The 26198-nt window shown below is 53.8% G+C and overlaps 2 protein-coding genes across 2 annotated transcripts in view; both read right to left on the bottom strand.

Annotated features, from left to right (window-relative positions):
* Positions 1-1508, bottom strand: part of vps51 (VPS51 subunit of GARP complex) — a 16859-nt gene extending 15351 nt beyond the window's left edge. Inside the window, exon 1 of the mRNA XM_038787329.1 lies at positions 1402-1508. Within this exon, the coding sequence (XP_038643257.1) occupies positions 1402-1508 (107 nt within the window). The remainder of the gene's footprint in view (positions 1-1401) is intronic.
* A 5343-nt stretch (positions 1509-6851) lies between these two features.
* On the bottom strand, positions 6852-23757 carry LOC119958987 (tight junction-associated protein 1-like). The gene is made up of 5 exons (XM_038787517.1): positions 23685-23757; positions 20126-20154; positions 15276-15437; positions 11667-11733; positions 6852-8342 (listed from the first exon to the last, which is right to left on the bottom strand). Exons 2-5 carry the CDS (start codon positions 20143-20145, stop codon positions 7236-7238), a joined length of 1356 nt encoding a protein of 451 aa, XP_038643445.1. The 5' UTR covers positions 20146-20154; positions 23685-23757; the 3' UTR covers positions 6852-7235.
* Positions 23758-26198: the final 2441 nt, after the last annotated feature.

Genomic DNA, 26198 nt, shown 5'->3' with positions numbered 1-26198 from the left:
TCCGCTGGGCCCAACCTACAGTCAGCAGAAGCTGGTGGAACTTTTGGTTACAGGAGATTTATTTATACCACACTCTAAGGGGAACGTGTCCCTTTGTGCGATCACATTGTGTCCTTACTCACAGATAATACATCCAAGGGCAGGGAAAACAAACTTTAAACACCACCAACTCTGGTAAACCCTGAGCTTCCCGCAGCACAGCCCATCCAGATCCCTCACGTAGGAGAGGGTACTTCTTGTCCTTCCTTATCTCTGTAACCTCCTCCAGCCCCTACAACCCTCCCTATCTCTGTAACATCCTCCAGCCCCTACACCCCTCCCTATCTCTGTAACCTCCTCCCGCCCCGACACCCCTCCCTATCTCTGTAACCCCCTCCAGCCCTTACAACCCTCCCTATCTCTGTAACCTCCTCCAGCCCCTACACCCCTCCCTATCTCTGTAACCTCCTACAGCCCCTCCAACCCCTCCCTATCTCTGTAAGCTCCTCCAGCCCCTCCAACCCTCCCTATCTCTGTAACCTCCTCCAGCCCCTACAACCCTCTCTATCTCTGTAACCTCCTCCAGCCCCTACACCCCTCCCTATCTCTGTAACCTCCTCCAGCCCCTACAACCCTCCCTATCACTGTAACCTCCTCCAGCCCCTACACCCCTCCCTATCTCTGTAACCTCCTCCAGCCCCTACAACCCTCCCTATCTCTGTAACCTCCTCCTGCCCCCTACATACCTCCCTATCTCTGTAACCTCCTCCAGCCCCATACAACCCTCCCTATCTCTGTAACCTCCTCCAGCCCCCTACAACCCTCCCCATCTCTGTAACCTCCTCCAGTCCCTACACCCCTCCCTATCTCTGTAACCTCCTCCAGCCCCCTACATCCCTCCCTATCTCTGTAACCTCCTCCAGCCCCCTACAACCCTCCCTATCTCTGTAACCTCCTCCAGCCGCTACAACCCTCTCTGCCTCTGTAACTTCCTCCAGCCCCGTCAACCCTCCCTATCTCTGTAACCTCCTCCAGCCCCTACACCCCTCCCTATCTCTGTAACCTCCTCCAGCCCCTACAACCCCCTCCCTATCTCTGTAACCTCCTCCAGCCCCGACAACCCTCTGTGGGGGGGGAAGAAAAGCCTCAAAATCTGTTCTCAACCGCATGGCGTTGGTAAAACTTAATTTAATTCGGGAAAACTGTGTGCACACAGTTCAGGCAGACCCCGCACCACACTGCAGCCTGCGAAAGTCAGCTCTGATCATAGTCAGAATTACATGCACATAGATTCAAAGTTCTTCAAAGTCACAAGCAGGTATTGACGGCAGTGAATCATTCGGAAAAATACAAAGTGATAAATATGCATATTTTCTGGTCTCTGTAATGGGAAAACGATTAAAGAATACAATGTTTCCTTACAATTCCATGGGTTTGTGCTTGACATATTTAACTTCTAGAAGAGGTGTGAATGTGTTGGACGATGGATCCCTTAGATTTACTGGGACCTCCTGTGTTTCCCTTTTCATATTCACAAGCTCCGTGAGATGATTAAATCATTTCCAATGTGGGTGACTTTAACCCCTTGCTTGCTGGTTTTCCTTTGGTATATGTTTAACCCCTTGCCTGCTGGTTTGCCCTTCAACTGCTATTACAATAGTTTGAGACATCTTTATTATACCAATCCTGACACATATAGCAATTTCTTCCGCTAACACCTCCCTATCTCTGTAAACTCCTCCAGCCACCTGTAACCCTCCCTATCTCTGTATCCTCCTCCAGTCCCGACAACCCTCCCTGTCTCTGTAACCTCCTCCAGTCCCTACAACCCTCCCTATCTCTGTAACCTCCTCCAGGCCTTACAACCCTCCCTATCTCTGTAACCTCCTCCAGTCCCCTACATCCCTCCCTATCTCTGTAACCTCCTCCAACCCCCTACAACCATCCCTATCTCTGTATCCTCCTCCAGTCCCGACAATCCGCCCTATCTCTGTAACCTCCTCCAGTCCCTACAACCCTCCCTATCTCTGTACCCTCCTCCAGTCCCGACAACCCTCCCTAACTCTGTAACCTCCTCCAGTCCCTACAACCCTCCCTATCTCTGTAACCTCCTCCAGTCCCTACAACCCTCCCTAACCTCTGTAACCTCCTCCAGTCAGCTAACTCAGCTCACTCACTCAGCTCACTCAGCTAAATCGCTGGCTTTTAAAGCAGACCAAGGCAGGCCAGCAGCACGGTTCGATTCCCGTACCAGCCTCCCCGGACAGGCGCCGGAATGTGGCGACTAGGGGCTTTTCACAGTAACTTCATTGAAGCCTACTCGTGACAATAAGCGATTTTCATTTCATTTCATCTCTGTAACCTCTTCCAGCCCCGACAACCCTCCTTATCTCTATCACCTCCTCCAGCCCCTACAACCCTTCCTATCTCTATAACCTCCTCCAGTCCCTACAACACTCCCTATCTCTGTAACCTCCTCCAGCCCCTACAACCCTCCCTCTCTCTGTAACCTCCTCCAGCTCCTACAACCCTCCCTATCTCTGTAACCTCCCGCCCCTACAACCCTTCCTATCTCTGTAACCTCCTCCAGCCCCTACAACCCTCCCTATCTCTGTAACCTCCTCCAGTCCCGACAACCCTCCCTAACTCTGTAACCTCCTCCAGTCCCTACAACCCTCCCTATCTCTGTATCCTCCTCCAGTCCCGACAACCCTCCATATGTCTGTATCCTCCTCCAGTCCCGACAACCCTCCCTATCTCTGTAACCTCCTCCAGCCCCTACAACCCTCCCTATCTCTGTAACCTCCTCCAACCCCGACATCCCTCCCTATCTCTGTAACCTCCTCCAGCCCCTACAACCCTCCCTATCTCTGTAACCTCCTCCAGCCCCGACAACCCTCCCTATCTCTGTAACCTCCCCAGCACCGACGACCCTCCCTATCTTTGTAACCTCCTCCAGCCCCCACAACCCTCCCTATCTCTGGAACGTCCTCCAGCTTCCTCCAATCCTCCCTCTCTCTGGAACCTCCTCCAGTCCCTACAACCCTCCCTATCTCTGTAACCTCCTCCAGCCCCTACAACCCTCCCTATCTCTGTAACCTCCTCCAGTCCCGACAACCCTCCCTAACTCTGTAACCTCCTCCAGTCCCTACAACCCTCCCTATCTCTGTATCCTCCTCCAGTCCCGACAACCCTCCCTATCTCTGTAACTTTCTCCAGCCCCGACAACCCTCCTTATCTCTGTAACCTCCTTCTGTCCCTACAACCCTCCCTATCTCTGTCACCTCTTCCAGCCCCGACAACCCTCCCTATCTCTGTAACCTCCTCCAGCCCCTACCACCCTCCCTATCTCTGTAACTTCCTCCAGCTCCTACAACCCTCCCTATCTCTGTAACCTCCTCCAGCCCCGACAACCCTCCTTATCTCTGTAACCTCCTTCAGTCCCTACAATCCTCCCTGTCTCTGTAACATCCTCCAGCCCCTGCAACCCTCCCTATCTCTGTAACTTCCTCCAGCTCCTACAACCCTCCCTTTCTCTGTAACCTCCTCCAGCCCCTACAACCCTCCTTATCTCTGTCACCTCCTCCAGCCCCTACCACCCTCCCTATCTCTGTAACTTCCTCCAGCTCCTACAACCCTCCCTATCTCTGTAACCTCATCCAGCCCCGACAACCCTCCTTATCTCTGTAACCTCCTTCAGTCCCTACAATCCTCCCTGTCTCTGTAACATCCTCCAGCCCCTACAACCCTTCCTATCTCTGTAACCTCCTCCAGCCCCGACAACCCTCTTTCTATCCATCTAACTTGCACATCTTTGGACACTAAGGGACAATTTAGTACGGCCAATCCACCTAACCTGCCCATCTTTGGACACTAAGGGACAATTTAGCACGGCCAGTCCACCTAACCTGCACATCTTTGGACACTAGGGGACAATTTAGCACGGCCAATCCACCCAACCTGCACATCTTTGGACACTAAGTGACAATTTAGCACGGCCAGTCCACCTAACCTGCACATCTTTGGACACTAAGGGACAATTTAGCATGGCCAATCCACCCAACCTGCACATCTTTGGGCATTAAGGGACAATTTAGCACGGCCAATCCACCTAACCTGCACATCTTTGGACTGTGGGAGGAAACCGGAGCACCCGGGGGAAACCCACGCAGACGTGGGGGGAACGCGCAGACTCCGCACAGACTGTGACCCGAGCCGGGAATCGAACCTGGGACCCTGGTGCTGTGAAGCCACTGTGCTACCGTGCAGCCCCTGTTTATTTTTTTTTTAGCTCTGTTGGTTGAAGGATAAATATTGGCCCCAGCAACACCGGGGCCGGAGCACCCCTCAACCCCCCACCCCCCCACCCACACTACCCCCACCCTCTGCCACTCGGACCCCACTCTTCCGCCAATAGCGACCGAGGGAACCTGTGACATCGACCCGAGCTCTGGGTTGACGTCTCAACGAAAGACGGCACCGCCTGACAGTGTCGCTCGCCCTCAGTACCGTACCTCCGCAGCCACCCTGGGCAGGCGGCACTGTGAGTAGCCCCTGCCAACCCGACGGTTCGTTGGGGCAGAGTGGGGGAGGGGTGATCTTTTCCAAGGCTCCACCACCGGGTGACCTGGGCCCTGGGGGCGACTTAACACGCAAAACCTGCGGTATTGTGGGCGGTTTTGGTCTCCTTCTCTGAGGAAGGATGTTCTTGCTCCCGAGGGAACGCAGCGAAGGTTTACCAGGCTGATTCCAGGGATGGCGGGGCTGACGCGTGAGGAGAGATTGACGGGGTTGGGATTGATCTCGCTGGAGTTCAGAAGAATGAGGGGGGGGGGGGATCTCGGAGAGACTTATAAAATTCTAACAGGACTAGACAGGGTAGATGCAGGGAAGATGTTACCAATGATGGGTGTGTCCAGAACCAGGGGTCACAGTCTGAGGATTCTGGGTAAACCATTTCGGACAGAGATAAGGAGACATTTCTTCACACAAAGAGTGGTGAATTCATTACCACAGGAAGTAGTTGATGCTAAAACATTGAATATATTCAAGAGGCGGCTGGATACGGCACTTGGGGAGAATGGGATCAAAGGTTATGGGAGAAAGCAGGATTAGGCTATTGAGTTGGATGATCAGCCATGATGGTGATGAATGGCGGAGCGGGCTCGAAGGGCCAAAAGGCCTCCTCCTGCTCCTATTTTCTATATATCTATGTATAAGAACGGTCCATGCTTGCCGTTGCCCCCACAATCGATTGACTTCCCCCACCCCTCAAATCAGGCCACCTCCCTCCCTCCCCTCCCCTCAGCGACCGCCATCTCCACACCACAGGGCTGGGATCTTCCAATATCGCCGTAGGCCCCAGATCTGATTTTATTTGGGAAAGGTGGGTGGCTGACACTCCCATTTTGTCGGCTGCAAAACCTTAGGAATATTGGATTCAAAGTATTTGGCAATTTAAGGGTTAAACGCCTGAGTCTCTCTCTGTAATCTAAAGATGCGCAGGTTAGGTGGATTGGCCGTGCTAAATTGCCCCTTAGTGTCCAACGATGTACAGGTTAGGCGGGGTTATGGAAATAGGGGAGGGGTGTGGGTCTGGGTAGGATGCTCTTTCAGAGGGCCAGTGCCGACTCGATGGGCCGAATGGCCCCCTTCTGCACTGTGAGGATTCTACGGTAAACAAATGGGACTCCGCCTTTCACAGGTCCGTGGGATTTAGGGAAGCAAGGGGGGGGGGGGAGGGGGGAGGGGGGAGGGGGGAGGGGGGGGGGATTAATAATGGGAACGGCGGCAATTATGGGAATTCCCGCAAGTCCCTACGTTTCAGAAACGTTCTTCCCAAGGTTCACCCTTGACGTGCGGCCAATGCCAGGAGAAAGCTGATTGGCCGGTCGGCCGGCGGCCATGTTGGGAGGTCGGTGCCCCCGGCGATGGGGTGGTAGAACCTCGGGCTCTGGTGCCACGGATACACAAAAGGCTCGGTCGGGGGTTCGTGAGCGATTTGAAGGCTTATTTCATGAAGAGACCGTTTTAGATATGACTCATCGACTAAACAGACGGGAACGAGCGACGGCCCGTGACAGCTGAGAAGGTTGATTGATCCCAAAGGCCCAACAGATGGTCAGTGATCTCGGTCACTTCTGGTTTCAGCATTCTGTTCTCTGGCTGAGGTGTTTAGGAAACCACTCGCTTCCCCAAGTCTGTCTCCGTCTTTTTTTCATTCCTTCCCGGGATGAGGCCGTCGCTGGCTACAGGCCCAGCATTCATTCCCCATCCCTAATTGCCCCTGGAGAAGGTGGTGGGTGAGCTGCCATCTTGAACCCGCCGCAGCCCCCGTGTGGTGTAGGTACACCCACCGTGCTGTTAGGGAGGGAGTTCCCAGGATTCTGACCCCAGCCACAGTGAAGGAACGGCCGATATATTTCCCAGTCGGGATGGGCGAGCGGCTCGGAGGGGGGGGGGGGGGGGAACTTGCAGGCGGTGGTGTTCCCCGTGCGTCTGCTGCTGCCCTCGTCCTTCTAGACGGTAGAGGTGGCGGGTTTGGAAGGTGCTGTCGAAGGAGCGAGTGGCTGCGGGGCGTCTTGTAGACGGTGCACACGGCTGCCGCTGTGCGTCGGGGGGGTGGAGGGAGCGAATGTTTGTGGTTAGCGTGTCGATCGAGCGGGGCTGATTTGTCCTGGATGGTGTCGAGCTTCTCGAGTGTTGTTGGGAGCCGCGCTCATCCAGGCGAGTGGAGAGTCCCTCACACTCCTGACTTGTGCCTTGTAGATGGTGGACAGGGTTTGGGGGGGTCAGGGGGTGAGTTACTCTCCGCAGGATTCCCAGCCTCTGACCTGCTCTGGTAGCCACAGTATTAATGTGGCTGGGTCCAGTTCAGTTTCTGATCAATGGTGACCTCCAGGATGTTGATAGAGGAAGGGATTCAGCGATGGGAATGCCGTTGAATGTCAAGGGGCGAGACGGTTGAATTCACCCTTGTTGGAGACGGCGCAAACATTACTTGCCTGTTATTCTCCTAAATGTCATCCGGGTCTTGGGGCTTACGGGCCTGGGCTGCTTCAGTATCCGAGGAGTCACAAACAGAACAGAAGACTGATTGGATGGCCTGTGCTGGAGGCACACTAAAGCAGCCAATCAGAAGGCAGCCCATCATCAAAGCGTCTCTCTGCCACGTTGGCCAATCAGGGCGGGTCAGGTCACCGGTATTGACAGGATGGGGTCCGCACATTGTCCACACACGAAGCCTTCCGCAAGGCCTACTCCCTGGCAACGGGCCCGCGGGAGGCCTGGTGCCTGTGCTTCCTCGGAGCTGTGGCCGGAGGGTGCTTAGAAGACGACTGATGCCTTGCCGGCTCCTCCGCTCCCTCCCGCGCGTGCCCTTCGCCTCCGAAGGCCCTTCCACCCTCCTGCGGCCTCCCCGTCGCGTCGCCGTCGCGGCCCCGTCCACCGGCCTCGAAGAGTCGGCGGACGACCTCCTCGCCCCAGTCCCTGCCCCCTGCCAGGCCGGTTGGGGGTGAAGGGTCGCAGTTGGCCCCAGGTAGGCCAAGGGAGGGCGAGTGGTTGCCAGCCTCGCCCTTTCCCTCTGAGTCGCGTGGCGATGAATGCCCACGGCGCTGGGATACCTTTGCGGTGTCACTTAGGCCCGGTTGGTAGTTGAGCCCTTGGCCTCGTTCCGCATCAGCCGCGATCTTGCCCGCAGAAACCTTGCTCCAGCCGTCCGCCACCTCGTCCCCCGAGCCTGCAGAACTGCTGACCTCCCCCAGCGAGAGGCACGGCCTTGCATTGACGTCTTTCCAGGACATTTCTTTCGGGATCAGTTCTTCACTGATCGTGCCAAGGGCTGGATGTTCCATCGGGTTAATGGGACCAAACGGGTCACTGGGAAAGACTGCAAACCCGGCAGCTGGGGGCGGGCACCCCTCCTCTGGTTTCCCTCCAACTGCCTGGGGCTTGTCCCCTCCCAGACGACTGAGCGGAGGGGTGGGGTCGAGGCACGGTCTCCAGGGAGTAAAAGCTGTCTGTCTGTGAGGGCCTACGACAGGCCTCGTCCTCAACGGCCCGCTTGGCCCCTCACGGCTGGGCAGGAAGCGTTGCCCTCCAAGACGGTGCGAGCCGCTACCCTCCGGGGCAGCCGCCAGGCCGCGCAGGAGCTGATCGGCTGCGGGTGGCGTCGCCACTGCCCTCGCTGTCGAGCATGCGGAGCGATTGGGGTCTTCGACATCCATTCCAGGCCCTTCGTCCATGAAGGGGGCAGGCGGAGTGAAGACAGGGACATTGAGGAAAGGTGACTGATTGACAGCGATGTTCAGTTGGTCTTGTCCGCGTTCGGAGACCACCTTCGACAGAAGGGAGGGACGAGGTAGCTATGTAAAAACAAAACGCACAGTATCAGAAAGTTGTGGCTACGTATGGGACGAATCACATCAGCTGGCTTCACCCATTGTACTTTTAAAAGGGTGACCTAACGTGACCTAAAATGGCCGCCAATTTGCAGCTGCGCAGACCTGCGCTGAAAGACTAAACATGGCGGAAGAAGACTCGCACTGCGCATGCATATGGGGAGAGAGCGGGGCAGGGGGATTAGTTTGGGGATTGATGCAGGGCTATGGGGAGAGAACGGGGCAGGGGGATTAGTTTGGGATTGATACAGGGCTATGGGGAGAGAGCGGGGCAGTGGGATTAGTTTGGGATTAATACAGGGCTATGGGGAGAGAGTGGGGCAGTGGGATTAGTTTGGGGATTGATACAGGGCTATGGGGAGAGAGTGGGGCAGTGGGATTAGTTGGGGATTGATACAGGGCTATGGGGAGAGAGCGGGGCAGGGGGATTAGTTTGGGGATTGATGCAGGGCTATGGGGAGAGAACGGGGCAGGGGGATTAGTTTGGGATTGATACAGGGCTATGGGGAGAGAGCGGGGCAGTGGGGATTAGTTTGGGATTGATACAGGGCTATGGGGAGAGAGTGGGGCAGTGGGATTAGTTTGGGGATTGATACAGGGCTATGGGGAGAGAGCGGGGCAGTGGGATTAGTTTGGGATTGATACAGGGCTATGGGGAGAGAGTGGGGCAGACGGATTAGTTTGGGATTGATACAGGGCTATGGGGAGGTAGCGGGGCAGTGGGATTAGTTTGGGATTGATACCGGGCTATGGGGAGAGAGTGGGGCAGTGGGATTAGTTGGGGATTGATACAGGGCTATGGGGAGGGAGTGGGGCAGTGGGATTAGTTTGGGATTGATACAGGGCTATGGGGAGAGAGTGGGGCAGTGGGATTAGTTTGGGATTGATACAGGGCTATGGGGAGAGAGCGGGGCAGTGGGATTAGTTTGGGGATTGATACAGGGCTATGGGGAGAGAGTGGGGCAGTGGGATTAGTTTGGGATTGTTACAGGGCTATGGGGAGAGAGTGGGGCAGTGGGATTAGTTTGGGGATTGATACAGGGCTCTGGGGAGAGAGCGGGGCAGTGGGATTAGTTTGGGATTGACACAAGGCTATGGGGAGAGAGTGGGGCAGTGGGAATAGTTTGGGGATTGATACAGGGCTATGGGGAGAGAGTGGGGCAGTGGGATTAGTTTGGGATTGATACAGGGCTATGGGGAGAGAGTGGGGCAGACGGATTAGTTTGGGATTGATACAGGGCTATGGGGAGGTAGCGGGGCAGTGGGATTAGTTTGGGATTGATACAGGGCTATGGGGAGAGAGTGGGGCAGTGGGATTAGTTGGGGATTGATACAGGGCTATGGGGAGGGAGTGGGGCAGACGGATTAGTTTGGGATTGATACAGGGCTATGGGGAGGTAGCGGGGCAGTGGGATTAGTTTGGGATTGATACAGGGCTATGGGGAGAGAGTGGGGCAGTGGGATTAGTTGGGGATTGATACAGGGCTATGGGGAGGGAGTGGGGCAGTGGGATTAGTTTGGGGATTGATACAGGGCTATGGGGAGAGAGTGGGGCAGTGGGATTAGTTTGGGATTGTTACAGGGCTATGGGGAGAGAGTGGGGCAGTGGGATTAGTTTGGGATTGATACAGGGCTATGGGGAGAGAGTGGGGCAGTGAGATTAGTTTGGGATTGATACAGGGCTATGGGGAGAATGGGGCAGTAGGATTAGTTTGGGGATTGATACAGGGCTATGGGGAGAGAGCGGGCAGTGGGATTAGTTTGGGGATTGATACAGGGCTATGGTGCGAGAGCAGGGCAGTGGGACTAGTTTGGGGTTTGATACAGGGCTATGGGGAGAGAGCGGGGCAGTGGGATTAGTTTGGGATTGATACAGGGCTATGGGGAGAGAGCGGGTCAGTGGGATTAGTTTGGGGATTGATACAGGGCTATGGGGAGAGAGCGGGGCAGTGGTATTAGTTTAGTGATTGATACAGGGCTATGGGGAGAGAGTGGGGCAGTGGGATTAGTTTGGGGATTGATACAGGGCTATGGGGAGTGAGCGGGGCAGTGGGATTAGTTTGGGATTGATACAGGGCTACGGGGAGAGAGTGGGGCAGTGGGATTAGTTTGGGATTGATACAGGGCTATGGGGAGAGAGTGGGGCAGTGGGATTAGTTTGGGAATTGACACAGGGCTATGGGGAGAGAGTTGGGCAGTGGGATTAATTTGGGGATTGATACAGGGCTATGGGGAGAGAGCGGGGCAGTGGGATTAGTTTGGGATTGATACAGGGCTATGGGGAGAGAGCGGGGCAGTGGGATTAGTTTGGGATTGATACAGGGCTACGGGGAGAGAGTGGGGCAATGGGATTAGTTTGGGATTGATATAGGGCTATGGGGAGAGAGTGGGGCAGTGGGATTAGTTTGGGAATTGACACAGGGCTATGGGGAGAGAGTTGGGCAGTGGTATTAATTTGGGGATTGATACAGGGCTATGGGGAGAGAGCGGGGCAGTGGGATTAGTTTGCGGATTGATACAGGGCTATGGGGAGAGAGTGGGGCAGTGGGATTAGTTTGGGGGTTGATACAGGACTATGGGGAGAGAGCGGGGCAGGGGGATTAGTTTGGGGTTTGATACAGGGCTATGGGGAGAGAGTGGGGCAGTGTGATTAGTTTGGGGTTGATACAGGGCTATGGGGAGAGAGCGGGGCAGTGGGATTAGTTTGGGGATTGATACAGGACTATGGGGAGAGAGTGGGGCAGTGGGATTAGTTTGGGGATTGATACAGGGCTATGGGGAGAGCATGGGGCAGTGGGATTAGTTTGGAGATTGATACAGGGCTATGGGGAGAGCATGGGGCAGTGGGATTAGTTTGGGATTGATACAGGGCTATGGGGAGAGAGTGGGTCAGTGGGATTAGTTTGGGATTGATACAGGGCTATGGGGAGAGAGCGGGGCAGTGGGATTAGTTTGGGGATTGATACAGGGCTATGGGGAGAGAGCGGGGCAGTGGGATTAGTTTGGGGATTGATAGAGTAACCAATCACTGTTTGGTCGATGTTCTCTGTTGATTATTCTTTTTGTCTACTATGTCCGTACTGTGTACGTTCCCTCGGCCGCAGAAAAATACTTTTCACTGTCCTTCGGTACATGTGACAATAAATCAATCAATCTCTGCAATGTGTTCACTAGCCCTGCACTGAAAGGCGGACACAGGCTTGGAAAATCGGGCCCAATGGCCTACCCCCTGTTCCTGGGCCCTTCCTGCCGCGCACTGACAAGCCGGCGCGAACACGAGCAACTTACAATCGCATACAGATTCTCCTCCATGAGCGTGTTAACCTGTTCTGCCCTGGAGTAATTCTCCTGTAGCCTGGGGGGGGAATAAAATAACAACGTTAAGTGCGGATGCTTCAGCTGGACGTAGGCCCCAGGTTAGGCCTCACCCGGAGTCACCGTGAGCAGCCCTAGGCCCTGCACCTCGGGAAGGGCGGAATGAACCTCGGAGGGAGCGAGTTCCACATTCTCCCCCACTCCCTGTGGTAGCGAGTCCCACATTCTCCCCACTCCCTATGAGAGCGAGTCCCACATTCTCCCCCACTTCCTGTGGGAGCGAGTCCCACATTCTCCCCCACTCCCTGTGGGAGGGAGTCCCACGTTCTCCCCCCACTCCCTGTGGGAGCGAGTCCCACATTCTCCCCCACTCCCCGTGGGAGCGAGTCCCACATTCTCCCCCACTCTCCGTGGGAGCGAGTCCCACATTCTCCCCACTCACTGTGGGAGCGAGTCCCACATTCTCCCCCACTCCCTGTGGGAGCGAGTCCCACATTCTCCCCCACTCCCTGTGGGAGCCAGTCCCACATTCTCCCCCACTCCCTGTGGGAGCGAGTCCCACATTCTCCCCACTCCCTGTGGGAGCGACTCCCACATTCTCCCCCACTCCCTGTGGGAGCGAGATCCACATTCTCCCCTAAACTCTGCCATAATTCTTCTCTATGTTTGCCCGATCGAACCTCTTTCTTTTTTTAAAAAGAGATTTAGTGTACCCAATTTTTTATTTTCCCAATTAAGGGGCAGTTTAGCGTGGCCAATCCACCTATCCTGCACATCTTTGGGTTGTTGGGGCGAAACCCACGCAGACACGGGGAGAATGTGCAAACTCCACACGGACAGTGACCCAGAGCCAGGATTCGAACCCGGGTCCTCAGCGCCGCAGTCCCAGTGCTAACCACTGCGCCACATGCCGCCCCTTCGAGCCTCTTTCTTAACATCAAAACTGAGTTACAACTTGGTCTGGAGTAAGTACAATATAATCCATAGAATCCCGACAGGGCAGAAGGAGGCCATTCGGCCCTTTCAGTCTGCACCGACACTCCGAAAGAACACCCTACCTAGGCCCACTCCCCCATCCCATCCCAGTAACCTCACCTAACCTGCACATATTTGGGCACTAAGGGGCAATTTAGCACGGCCAATCCACCTAACCTGCACATATTTGGGCACTAAGGGGCAATTTAGCACGGCCAATCCACCCAACCTGCACATATTTGGGCACTAAGGGGCAATTTAGCACGGCCAATCCACCTAACCTGCACATATTTGGGCACTAAGGGGCAATTTAGCACGGCCAATCCACCCAACCTGCACATATTTGGGCACTAAGGGGCAATTTAGCACGGCCAATCCACCTAACCTGCACATATTTGGGCACTAAGGGGCAATTTAGCACGGCCAATCCACCTAACCTGCACATCTTTGGGCACTAAGGGGCAATTTATCACGGCCAATCCACCTAACTGTAGCCATCTCAGATGGCCACCTGCAAAGGACCATGGGAATTATGGCCAGCACTCAGACACACTCAGAGATTGTGGGTGTATTTGCAACCTAGATAGCTAGACGCGATCGAAACCCCCGCTTGTTTGCATTCTAATGGCCCATCTCCTCAGAACAAAAGAACTGTACTCAGGTACCCGATACAGATACAGACTAATTGGTACCACTCCCTTTACTCAGGGAGCCCAAACCGCCAAGGTCAATGACCGCTAAGGACAGGCCCAGCCATCAAGGCACCCGCCCCTTTATTGGCCAAAATCGAAGGCAGTGATCGAAGCCTGTCCAATTATTGGGCCCAAGTTAAGGACCGCCCCAAAGTGCGTGAAATCCCAGAGGGATAAGAAGAGACACAGCCATGTGCTCGGTCTTTCTCGGATACGGCTTACGCCTAAAACCAAGTGTAGCATAACGACCGGACAGACAAGTTCAAGACCAACGATCGCCACCAGACGCCCAGCAGAAACAGAGCCACTTCCTCCACCCAGCCACGCAAGACCCGGACAAAGGCCTTGTCCATCTGCTTAGAGCCGTTCGCCCTGAAGTTAAGTACAGGTTATTGTAGTTGTTAGGTGTAGTTTAACTTGTAGTGTTTTGCGTTGCCTGTCGAAGTCACCCTTGTGTGTCAATAAACCATCTTTGAACTTGAACTGACTGACTGGTTGTTTGGTCCTTTGATCGATATCCGGTAAAGCCTTGTGGTGGTATCGTTTGATACCTGGCGACTCTAAAGAGCATCATTATTAAAAAGAGCAACCTAACCTGCACATCTTTGGACTGTGGGAGGAAACCGGAGCACCCGGAGGAAAACCACGCAGACACGCGGGGGGGGGGAACGTGCAGACTCCGCACAGCCAACTCACCCCGAAGCTGGAATCGAAACCGGGGTCCCTGGCGCCGTGAGGCAGCGGTGCTGTCCACTGTGCCACCGTGTCGCAGGTGTAGAAATACCAAAATACCCGGCTCCAAGGGGTTAAATGTACGAGGGGAGATCATCAGCACGGTAGCAATGTGGTTAGCACAATCGCTTCACATCTCCAGGGTCCCAGGTTCGATTCCGGCTTGGGTCACTGTCTGTGCGGAGTCTGCACATCCTCCCCGTGTCTGCGTGGGTTTCCTCCGGGTGCTCCGGTTTCCTCCCACAGTCCAAAAGATGTGCAGGTTAGGGTGGATTGGCCTTTCTCCGACATAATTGTTTTGCCGGCGTAGGTTGAGGGATCTGAGCGTGGCCGGGCCTGCGGGCAGGCTTTTGGCCCTGTAGCCTGTGAGCGAGGCCTGTTTTACTACTGATCCTGTTTTCGTAGTGATTACCCTCTAGCGTGTTCTGCTGACTCACTGCGATTGTTAAACTTCATTCTTAGTTGATCTAAAGATGTTGCTGCTTTTAAGCAAATGCATTCGACTACCTGCTTTGTCGTCTAAAGTTATCGCAGGTTGCCTGGCCTGTTCTGCCTCTCCGTACCCTCTGAGTTCTGTCATAATATACACCAGTATATCATGGTGCAGACACACACACTGATGGACACACACAGGGACCAATCAACATGTACAAACACCGCAGCCAATCCCCAGTTAGAATACACGCACTATAAGGTCAGAGGGCACCACGGTTCCCGCTCATTCTGGGTGCTGCCTCTCAGCGTAACAAGAACTCATCCAGCCCAGCACAGACTCACACCACGTGCTGAGAGAATCAACTGGTTCGGACAAGGCTTAGGTCTCTAGTTTAAGTTAGCATCATTTAGACCCACAGTCCTCGTGCGTTAGTTAGTCAGAAGTTAGTTAATAAAATTGAGTTGAACCTTCATCTGTGTCGGAAGTGTCTGTTCATCCCTCAAGCCGACACAAGCCAACACATCAAGTTCCCTGGCACGACGGGCGGCGCAGTGGTTAGCATTGCTGCCTACGGCGCCGAGGACCCGGGTTCGAATCCCGGCCCTGAGTTTGCACATTCTCCCCGCGATCTGCGTGGGTTTCACCCCCACAACCCAAAGATGTGCAGGGTATGTGGATTGGCCACGCTAAATTGCCCCTTCATTTGGAAAAATTTGGGGGGGGGGGAAGCGTTGACAGCTGGTGTACCTGTGAAACTTCGCCTTCAGCTCCTCCAGCTCCGCCTGGGCCTTCCTCAGCTGGGTCTCCAGGTGCTCGTGGCTGGCCTTGAAGTCCGAGTCCACCCTCTCCATCCTGTAAGTGGCCCTCGCCAGGCGCCGCTGCAGGTCTTCGTTCTCCTCCTGTAGAAACCTGGACAAGGGCGGGGGGGGGGGTTACACGACAGCTGAGGTGAACGGTCCCCCCCCCCTCCCCATCGCTCGTGCGGATTGAGCCTAGCGCGTGCAAAAATCCGTGGCAGGACCTCTGTTTGAAATGCGAGCCAGATTGACGCCAGGGTTCCCAGAATGCCTCTGTTGGGCGTCAAACCCTGCGGCCATTCCGGAGTCACATGTAGGCCAGACCGGGGTAAGGACGGCAGATTTCCCCCTTCCCCTAAAAGGGGGAACGTGAGTCCACCAGAGTATAAGAATTGGCAAGTCATGTTGCAGCCGTACGGAACCTTAGTTAGGCCACACTTGGAGTATAGTGTTCAATTCTGGTCGCCACACTACCAGAAGGATGTGGAGGCTTTAGAGAGGGTGCAGAAGGGATTTACCAGGATGTTGCCTGGTATGGAGGGCATTAGCTATGAGGAGAGGTTGAATAAACTCGGTTTGTTCTCACTGGAACGACGGAGTTTGAGGGGCGACCTGATAGAGGTCGACAGAATTATGAGGGGCATAGACAGAATGGATAGTCAGAGGCTTTTCCCCAGGGTAGAGGGGTCAATTACTAGGGGGCATAGGTTTAAGGTGCGAGGGGCAAGGTTTAGAGGAGATGTACGAGGCAAGTTTTTTACACAGAGGGTAGTGGGTGCCTGGAACTCGCTGCCGGAGGAGGTGGTGGAAGCAGGGACGATAGTGACGTTTAAGGGGCATCTTGACAAACAAGGGGCATCTTGACAAACAAGCGGTCCTAGATCTTGTCCTGTGTAATGAGACAGGATTGATTCATGATCTCATAGTTAGGGATCCTCTCGGAAGGAGCGATCACAATATGGTGGAATTTAAAATACAGATGGAGGGTGAGAAAGTAAAATCAAATACTAGTGTTTTGTGTTTAAACAAAGGAGATTACAAGGGGATGAGAGAAGAACTAGCTAAGGTAGACTGGGAGCTAAGACTTTATGGTGGAACAGTTGAGGAACAGTGGAGAACCTTCCAAGCGATTTTTCACAGTGCTCAGCAAAGGTTTATACCAACAAAAAGGAAGGACGGAAGAAAGAGGGAAAATCGACCGTGGATATCTAAGGAAATAAGGGAGAGTATCAAATTGAAGGAAAAAGCATATAAAGTGGCAAAGATTGCTGGGAGATTAGAGGACTGGGAAATCTTTAGGGGGCAACAGAAAGCTACTAAAAAAGCTATAAAGAAGAGTAAGATAGAGTATGAGAGTAAACTTGCTCAGAATATAAAAACAGACAGTAAAAGTTTTTACAAATATATAAGACAAAAAAAAGTGGCTAAGGTAAATATTGGTCCTTTAGAGGATGAGAAGGGAGTTTTAATAATGGGAAATGAGGAAATGGCTGAGGAACTGAACAGGTTTTTTGGGTCGGTCTTCACAGTGGAAGACACAAATAACATGCCAGCGACTGATAGAAATGAGGCTATGACAGGTGAGGACCTTGAGAGGATTGTTATCACTAAGGAGGGAGTGATGGGCAAGCTAATGGGGCTAAAGGTAGACAAGTCTCCTGGCCCTGATGGAATGCATCCCAGAGTGCTAAAAGAGATGGCTAGGGAAATTGCAGATGCACTAGTGATAATTTACCGAAATTCACTAGACTCTGGGGTGGTCCCGGTGGATTGGAAATTAGCAAACGTGATGCCACTGTTTAAAAAAGGAGGTAGGCAGAAAGCAGGAAATTATAGGCCAGTGAGTTTAACTTCGGTAATAGGGAAGATGCTGGAATCTATCATCAAGGAAGAAATTGCGAGGCATCTGGATAGAAATTGTCCCATTGGGCAGACGCAGCATGGGTTCGTAAAAGGCAGGTCATGCCTATCTAATTTAGTGGAATTTTTTGAGGACATTACCAGTGCAGTAGATAACGGGGAGCCGATGGATGTGGTATATCTGGATTTCCAGAAAGCCTTTGACAAGGTGCCACACAATAGGTTGCTGCATAAGATAAAGATGCATGGCATTAAGGGTAAAGTAGTAGCATGGATAGAGGATTGGTTAATTAATAGAAAGCAAAGAGTTGGGATAAATGGGTGTTTCTCTGGTTGGCAATCAGTAGCTAGTGGTGTCCCTCAGGGATCAGTGTTGGGCCCACAATTGTTCACAATTTACATTGATGATTTGGAGTTGGGGACCAAGGGCAATGTGTCCAAGTTTGCAGATGACACTAAGATGAGTGGTAAAGCGAAAAGTGCAGAGGATACTGGAAGTCTGCAGAGGGATTTGGATAGGTTAAGTGAATGGGCTCGGGTCTGGCAGATGGAATACAATGTTGACAAATGTGAGGTTATCCATTTTGGTAGGAATAACAGCAAACGGGATTATTATTTAAACGATAAAATATTAAAGCATGCCGCTGTTCAGAGAGACTTGGGTGTGCTAGTGCATGAGTCACAGAAGGTTGGTTTACAAGTGCAACAGGTGATTAAGAAGGCAAATGGAGTTTTGTCCTTCATTGCTAGAGGGATGGAGTTTAAGACTAGGGAGGTTATGTTGCAATTGTATAAGGTGTTAGTGCGGCCACACCTGGAGTATTGTGTTCAGTTTTGGTCTCCTTACTTGAGAAAGGACGTACTGGCGCTGGAGGGTGTGCAGAGGAGATTCACTAGGTTAATCCCAGAGCTGAAGGGGTTGGATTATGAGGAGAGGTTGAGTAGACTGGGACTGTACTCGTTGGAATTTAGAAGGATGAGGGGGGATCTTATAGAAACATTTAAAATTATGAAGGGAATAGATAGGATAGATGCGGGCAGGTTGTTTCCACTGGCGGGTGACAGCAGAACTAGGGGACATAGCCTCAAAATAAGGGGAAGTAGATTTAGGACTGAGTTTAGGAGGAACTTCTTCACCCAAAGGGTTGTGAATCTATGGAATTCCTTGCCCAGTGAAGCAGTTGAGGCTCCTTCATTACATGTTTTTAAGGTAAAGATAGATAGTTTTTTGAAGAATAAAGGGATTAAGGGTTATGGTGTTCGGGCCGGAAAGTGGAGCTGAGTCCACAAAAGATCAGCCATGATCTCATTGAATGGCGGAGCAGGCTCGAGGGGCCAGATGGCCTATCCCTGCTCCTAGTTCTTATGTTCTTATGTTCTTATTAATATATGAATAGGATGGGAATAGAGGGATACGGACCCAGGAAGTGTGGAAGATTTTAGTTTAGACGGGCAGCATGGTCGGCACAGGCTTGGAGGGCCGAAGGGCCTGTTCCTGTGACGTACTTTTCTTTGTTCTTTGAGAACAGGAAAGGCCTATTGATATACTTTTCCTTTGGAAGAAAGGATTGGGATCAGGGTTGGAAATGCAGGTACAATAGAGTTGAGATGAACCAAAAGGGCCAAGGGCAGTAAAGGCCCAATCCAGGTTCCTGGAAGCTGGGGGACGGGTTAGGAGAGTGGGCAATGAAGTGGCAGATGGAATACAATGTGGAAAAGTGTAAGGTTACGCACTTTGGAAGGAGAAATGGAGGCATAGACTATTGTCCAAATGGGAAAATGCTTAGGAATTCAGAAGCACAATAGGGCAGCACGGTAGCATTGTGGATAGCACAATGGCTTCACAGCTCCAGGGTCCCAGGTTCGATTCCGGCTTGGGTCACTGTCTGTGCGGAGTCTGCACATCCTCCCCGTGTGTGCGTGGGTTTTCTCCGGGTGCTCCGGTTTCCTCCCACAGTCCAAAGATGAGCAGGTTAGGGTGGATTGGCCATGCTAAATTGCCATTAGTGTCCAAAATTGCCCTTAGTGTTGGGTGGGGTTACTGGGTTATTGGGATAGGGTGGAGTTGTTGACCTTGGGTAGGGTGCTCTTTCCAAGAGCCGGTGCAGACTCGATGGGCCGAATGGCCTCCTTCTGCACTGTAAATTCTATGACTCTATGACTTGGGAGTCCTTGTTCACAATTCTCTTAAGGTTAACGTGCAGGTTCAGTCGGCAGTTAGGAAGGCAAATGCAATGAAAAAATGAAAATGTTCGCATTCATGTCAAGAGGGCCAGAATACAAGAGCAGGGATGTACTTCTGAGGCTGTATAAGGCTCTGGTCAGACTATTGTGAGCAGTTTTGGGCCCTGTATCTAAGGAAGGATGCACTGGGGCCTTGGAAAGGGTCCAGAGGAGGTTCACAAGAATGATCCCTGGAATGAAGAGCTTGTCGTATGAGGAACGGTTGAGGACTCTGGGTCTGTAGTCGTTGGAGTTTAGAAGGATGAGGGGGGATCTTATTGAAACTTACAGGATACTGCGAGGCCTGGATAGAGTGGACGTGGAGAGGATGTTTCCACTTGTAGGAGAAACTAGAAGCAGAGGACACCATCTCAGACTGAAGGGACGATCCTTTAAAACAGAGAGGAGGAGGAATTTCTTCAGCCAGAGGGTGGTGAATCTGTGGAACTCTTTGCCGCAGAAGGCTGTGGAGGCCAAATCACTGAGTGTCTTTAAGACAGAGATAGATAGGTTCTTGATCAATAAGGGCATCAGGGGTTATGGGGAGAAGGCAGGAGAATGGGGATGAGAAAAATATCAGCCATGATTGAATGGCGGAGCAGACTCAATGGGTCGAATGGCCCAGTTCTGCACCTATGTCACATGGTGCTGAGGATTTTTATATCAGTGGTCGGAGAAGTTAATAGGGGCTCCGGGGGGAAAAAAGGCACAACTTACTGCAGACGTTGAGAATCCATCAGAAACTCCTGAAGAGAGACAAAGAAAATGATCATTAATCTTGCCAGCCTTAGAATTCTGATCATGATAAATTTATTCATCTGATTAAAACCTCCGCTGGCACGATGCCCAGAACGATAATGAAGGATCAGTAAAATTAGTCAAGAACAAAGATCTCCTATTGATGCATTCTGACCTTTATGCCACCATCAGCACCTACTTTAGTCCTTAATGCTGCCATTAACACCTCCTTTGTCTTGTGTCCTTGACATCTTTGTCAATCTCTCCTTTGCTCCGACCTATCCCTGATCTTCTATCCTTCCACACCAACCCTTCCCCTCTCCAACTATATCATACAACATACAGCGCAGAAAGAGGGCCATTCAGCCCATCGAGTCTGCACCGACCCACTTAAGCCCTCACTTCCACCCTATCCCCGTAACCCAATAACCCCTCTGAACCTGTTTGGTCACCAAGGGCAATTTATCACGGCTAACCTGCACGTCTTTGGACTGTGGGAGGGAACTGGAGCAAACCCACACAGACATGGCAGACTCCGCACAGACAGTGACCCAGCGGGGAATCGAACCTGGGACCCTGGCGCTGTGAAGCCACAGTGCTAACCACTGTGCTACCCTGCTGCCCTGACATTTCCATCTCTCCTCAGCTCTGAAGAGGAGCCGCGTGGGCTCGACACGTGAACTCTGTTTCTCTCTCCCTGCAGACGCTGCCAGGCCCACTGAACTAGTGGTGTACCGCAAGGATCTGTTTTGGGGCCACTGCTGTTTGTCATTTTTATAAATGACCTGGAAGAGGGTGTAGAAGGATGGGTCAGTAAATTTGCAGATGACACGAAGGTCGGTGGAGTTGTGGATAGTGCTGAAGGATGTTATAGGATACAGAGGGACATAGTTAAGCTGCAGAGCTGGGCTGAGAGGTGGCAGATGGAGTTTAATGCGGAAAAGTGTGAGGTGGTTCACTTTGGAAGGAGTAACAGGAATGCAGAGTACTGGGCTAATGGCAAGATTCTTGGTAGTGTAGATGAACAGAGATCTCGGCATCCAGGTACATAAATCCCTGAAAGTTGCCACCCAGGTTAATAGGGCTGTTAAGAAGGCATATGGTGTGCTAGCCTTTATAAGCAGGGGGATTGAGTTTCGGAGCCACAAGGTCATGCTGCAGCTGTACATAACTCTGGTGCGGCCGCTCCTGGAGTACTGCGTGCAGTTCTGGTCACCACATTATAGGAAGGATGTGGAAGCTTTGGAAAGGGTTCAGAGGAGATTACTAGGATGTTGCCTGGTATGGAGGGAAGGTCTTACGAGGAAAGGCTCAGGGACTTGAGGTTGTTTCCGTTAGAGAGGAGAAGGCTGAGAGGTGACTTAATAGAGACATATAAGATAGTCAGAGGGTTAGATAGGGTGGACAGTGAGAGTCTCTTTCCTCGGATGGTGATGACCAACACGAGGGGACATAGCTTTAAATTGAGGGGTGGTAGATGTAGGACAGATGTCAGAGGCAGTTTCTTTACTCAGAGAGTAGTAGGGGTGCGGAACGCCCTGCCTGCAACAGTAGTAGACTCCCCAAATTTAAGGGCATTGAAAATGAAATGAAAATCACTTATTGTCACGAGTAGGCTTCAATGAAGTTACATAGAACATAGAACATAGAACAGTACAGCACAGAACAGGCCCTTCGGCCATCAATGTTGTGCCGAGCCATGATCACCCTACTCAACCCACGTATCCACCCTATACCCGTAACCCAACAACCCCCCCCCCCTTAACCTTACTTTTATTAGGACACTACGGGCAATTTAGCATGGCCAATCCACCTAACCCGCACATCTTTGGACTGTGGGAGGAAACCGGAGCACCCGGAGGAAACCCACGCACACAGGGGGAGGAAGTGCAGACTCCACACAGACAGTGACCCAGCCGGGAATCGAACCTGGGACCCTGGAGCTGTGAAGCATTTATGCTAACCACCATGCTACCCTGCTGCCCGTTATTGTTATTGTGAAAAGCCCCTAGTCGCCACATTCCGGCGCCTGTCCGGGGAGGCTGGTACGGCATTTAAGTGGTCACTGGATAGACATATGGATGAAAATGGAATAGTGTAGGTCAGATAGGCTTCAGATGGTTTCACGGGTCGGCGCAACATCGAGGGCCGAAGGGCCTGTACTGCGCTGTAATGTTCTATGTTCTAACTTTTTCAGCGTCCTCTGCCTTTGCCGCACTATTATCTTGTGCCTCTGCCTACATATATATATATGCCGTGATTGTGAACCTGCCCCCACTTCACCCGCTGAAGGGGCAGCGCTCCGAAACCTGTTGAACTTTAACCTGGTGTTTTTAGACCTCTTCCTGTGCCCGCCCCAGCCCAGCGCCGGCATCTCCACATCTTTGCTGCACTAGGCGGTCGCTCCTGAGCAACGGCATTTGGGAGGGGAGGGGGAGCAATGAACTGAACGGACTATTTGCTAATCTTCGCAAGTGGGCAAACCGGCTTCAGCTATGGGAAGAACAAGCTCAGATCTACTGACACACGTCCATATACGGAGCTGAGGGTGGCTGGGGGCTGGTTTAGCACAGCGGGCTAAACAGCTGGCTTGCGATGCAGAACAAGGCCAGCAGCGCGGGTTCAATTCCCCGTACCGGCCTCCCCGAACAGGCGCCGGAATGTGGCGACTAGGGGGCTTTTCACAGTAACTTCATTGAAGCCGACTTGTGACTAATAATAAGCGATTATAATTATTATTACGGTAGCACAGTGGTCAGCACTGGTGCTTCACAGCGCCAGGGTCCCGGGTTCGATTCCCGGCTTGGGTCACTGTCTGTGCGGAGTCTGCACGTTCTCCCCCCCCCCCGTGTCTGCGTGGGTTTCCTCCGGCGCTCCGGTTTCCCCCCACAAGTCCCGAAAGACGTGCCTGTCGGGTGAATTGGACATTCTGAATTCTCCCTCCGTGTACCCGAACAGGCGCCGGAATGTGGCGACGAGGGGATTTTCACAGTAACTTCATTGCCAGTCTTAATGTCGGCCTACTTGTGGCAATAATAAAGATTATCATTGGACGAGTGTGAGGCAAATTAATCGAAACCTTTCAGATCCTGAGGGGGGGGGTTTTGACAGGGTGGGATGTGGAGAGGATGTTTCCTCTTGTGGGAGAATCGAGAACGAGGGGGGGGGGTCACTGTTTAAAAATAAGGGGGCGGCCCGTTTAAAACGGAGACGGGGGGTGAAATGTTTTCCCCCAGAGGGCGGCGAGTCTCTGGGACTCTCTTCCTCGAGAGGCGGGGGAAGCGGAGACTGCGAATGTTTTTTAAGGTCGAGGTGGATAGATTCTCGATTGACGAGGGGGAGGGGGTGAAAGGTTATCAGGGGTGGGGTTAGGCGGGAACGTGAGGGTTGTCTTCCTTCCCTCAAGGGGACGTTAGTGAACCAGATGTTTTTTTTTACGACCGTTGTCATGGTCGCCGATTTTATTCACTGGATTTAAATTCAACCGGTGGGGGAGGGGGTGGGATTCGAACCCATTAGTGCGGCTTTTCCTTCTTACCTGAGCATGGCCTGCTGCAAGTGGTGGCCCCTCAGCGGCCCAGGGCTCCTCGGGGCTGGAGCTGGTGTCGGCGTCCTCGGTCACCCCGGGCGTTCCCGGGTGCGGGCGGCGAGGCTGGCCCAGCTCGAGGCTGGAGGACGAGTCCGCGAGCTGGCCGGCGCCTCCTTCTTGGGGGCGCCCGGTCTCCGGCGAGCTCCGCGCGGTCAGCGGCGGGGTCTGCTCGCGGCGCTGCCGCCCGCCCGCCGGCGACGGCGACCCCGTTTTGGAATGGCGGGGGACTGCCGGGGGCCCCTGCCCCGTCGCCGCTGGGCCCGGCGCGGGTCTCCGTCCGCTCTCCAGCTGTCTCGGGCCTTCGTCATTCGGTTGGTGTTTGGAGCCAGGCTGCGGGTTGGCAGCGGAGTCCGGGCCGCCACAGATTCCCAGCTGCCGGCCGGGCGATGGGCTGAGGCTTCGAATTTGCCTCCAGCGCCGTGCTGGTATATCCTCGTGCCGGGCCTTCCTGTCCTGGGTCGGGCCGCCTTTGACCGGATAATTCTTGCTCGCATCCCCCTCCCCCTAACAACCCCCTCCTGCGGCTTTAAGCTTAGGGTCCTGAGTGAGGCCGGGCTCAGTACCTGCATGGTGATCTCGTCCAGGAACCGAGAAAAGGTTACTCTCTGCCGCGCCCGCCTCTGGTAGGCCATAGCCAGCTCCAGGCCGGCCCGCTGGCCGTCCATGCGCTCCTTGTCGTCGCACGGGGCCCGGGGGGCGGAACTCACCTTCGCCGGGGGGCCGGCCGACGGGCTGGGGCCCCGGGGAAGTCCCAAGTCGACCGACTCCATCGACCTCACCCTCCTCAGGTGGTCAGGGCCCAGCCTGTCCCTCTGGGCCCCAGCTTGGCGAGCGGCACGTACAGGGGCCTCCCCGTTTGGGTCCAGATTGGCGGGCCTGCGCGGGGCAGGGTGGGCCGCCCCCCGGGCCGGCCCGTCCCCTCTTCGGCTGCCGGAGCGTGAACGACGTGGACCGCCGGCGCCGGCGTCACTCTCCCCCGGGGCCCGCACATCCAGGCACGACCGGGAGTGTTCCCTCGCGCCCGGTTGCCCGTGGGCGGTCGAGGCGCCTCCCTCGAGGCTGGCCTCCGAAGAGAGGGAGGTGGAGGAGAGGGACGAGCGGGAGACGGTGTAGCCGCCCGCGTCCGTGCGGCCGGGCCCCCTCGGCTCGGCCTTGCCCGCCGTCCCGCCTCCCTCCGCTCTCTGCCGGTGAATGGGGCTGAAAAACCTCTCCATCAGCTTCAACTTGCCGGCTGGCACCTCCATCCCGTCGGGAACGCTCCCGGAAGTGGAGTAGAGAGCGGGACAGACCGCTGGCTGGCTTATAAACCCCCCCCCCCCCCCCCCCCCCCCCCCCACCCCCCCCACCCCCCCCCCCCCACGCGGCAGAGCCTCCCTCTTCGCCACTGGAGCCAGGAGGCAACTTCAGATCACTAAAATTGCGAATGAATTGTCAAGGGGACCGTCGGCTGCCAATACCCATCGTGGTGACATGCGCATTCGGTCAAGTGTGACAGAAATTAACCTCCGTTGTGCCAATCATTCTGCTCCACCCACCCCCATCCCCCCCAATCATAGAATTCACAGAGCAGAAGGAGGGCATTCGGCCCATCGAGTCTGTACCGGCCCTCAGAAAGAGCGCCCTACTTTTTTTTTGAATTTAGAGTGCCCAATTGATTTTTTCCAATTAAGGGGCAATTTAGCGCGTTCAATCCACCTAACCCGGCACATCTTTGGGTGGCGGGGGGGGGGGCGAAACCCACGCAGGCACGGGGGAGAATGTGCAAACTCCACATGGACTGTGACCCGGAGCCGGGATCGAACCCGGGTCCTCGGCGCCGCGGAGGCAGCAGGGCTAACCCACTGCGCCACCGTGCTGCCCCAAGAGCACCCCACTTCAGCCCTCGGCTCCACCCTATCCCTGTAATCCAGTAACCCCCACCTAACCTTTTGGACACTAAGGGGCAATTTAGCACGGCCAATCTACCTAACCTGCACATCTTTGGACACTAAGGGACAATTTAGGACGGACAATCCACCCAACCTGCACATCTTTGGACACTAATGGGCAATTTAGCACGGCCAATCCACCTAACCTGCACATCTTTGGACACTAAGGGGCAATTTAGCACGGCCAATCCACCTAACCTGCACATCTTTGGACACTGAAGGGCAATTTAGCACGGCCAATCCACCTAACCTGCACATCTTTGAATACTGAGGGACAATTTAGCACGGCCAATCCACCTAACCTGCACATCTTTGGACACTAAGGGACAATTTATCACAGCCAATCCACCTAACCTGCACATCTTTGGACACTAAGGGGCAATTTAGCACGGCCAATCCACCTAACCTGCACATCTTTGGACACTAAGGGACAATTTAGCATGGCCAATCCATCTAACCTGCACATCTTTGGACACTAAGGGCAATTTAGCACGGCCAATCCACCCTAACCTGCACATCTTTGGACTGTGGGAGG

This window comes from Scyliorhinus canicula, chromosome 31 (genome assembly GCF_902713615.1).
Source record: "Scyliorhinus canicula chromosome 31, sScyCan1.1, whole genome shotgun sequence".
In the NCBI taxonomy this organism is placed as follows: domain Eukaryota; kingdom Metazoa; phylum Chordata; class Chondrichthyes; order Carcharhiniformes; family Scyliorhinidae; genus Scyliorhinus; species Scyliorhinus canicula.
This window is presented reverse-complemented; position numbering and strand designations above follow the sequence as displayed.

What these genes read in the sequence shown, in the direction of transcription:
- LOC119958987 (XM_038787517.1), bottom strand. Translation starts at nt 20,145, where the DNA reads ATGGATTCTCAACGTCTGCA. An exon ending in ATGGATTCTCAACGTCTGCA is followed by an intron (nt 15,438 to 20,125) that starts GTAAGTTGTGCC and finishes GCCCTTGTCCAG; the next exon opens with GTTTCTACAGGAGGAGAACG. An exon ending in AGGAGAATCTGTATGCGATT is followed by an intron (nt 8,343 to 11,666) that starts GTAAGTTGCTCG and finishes GTTTTTACATAG; the next exon opens with CTACCTCGTCCCTCCCTTCT.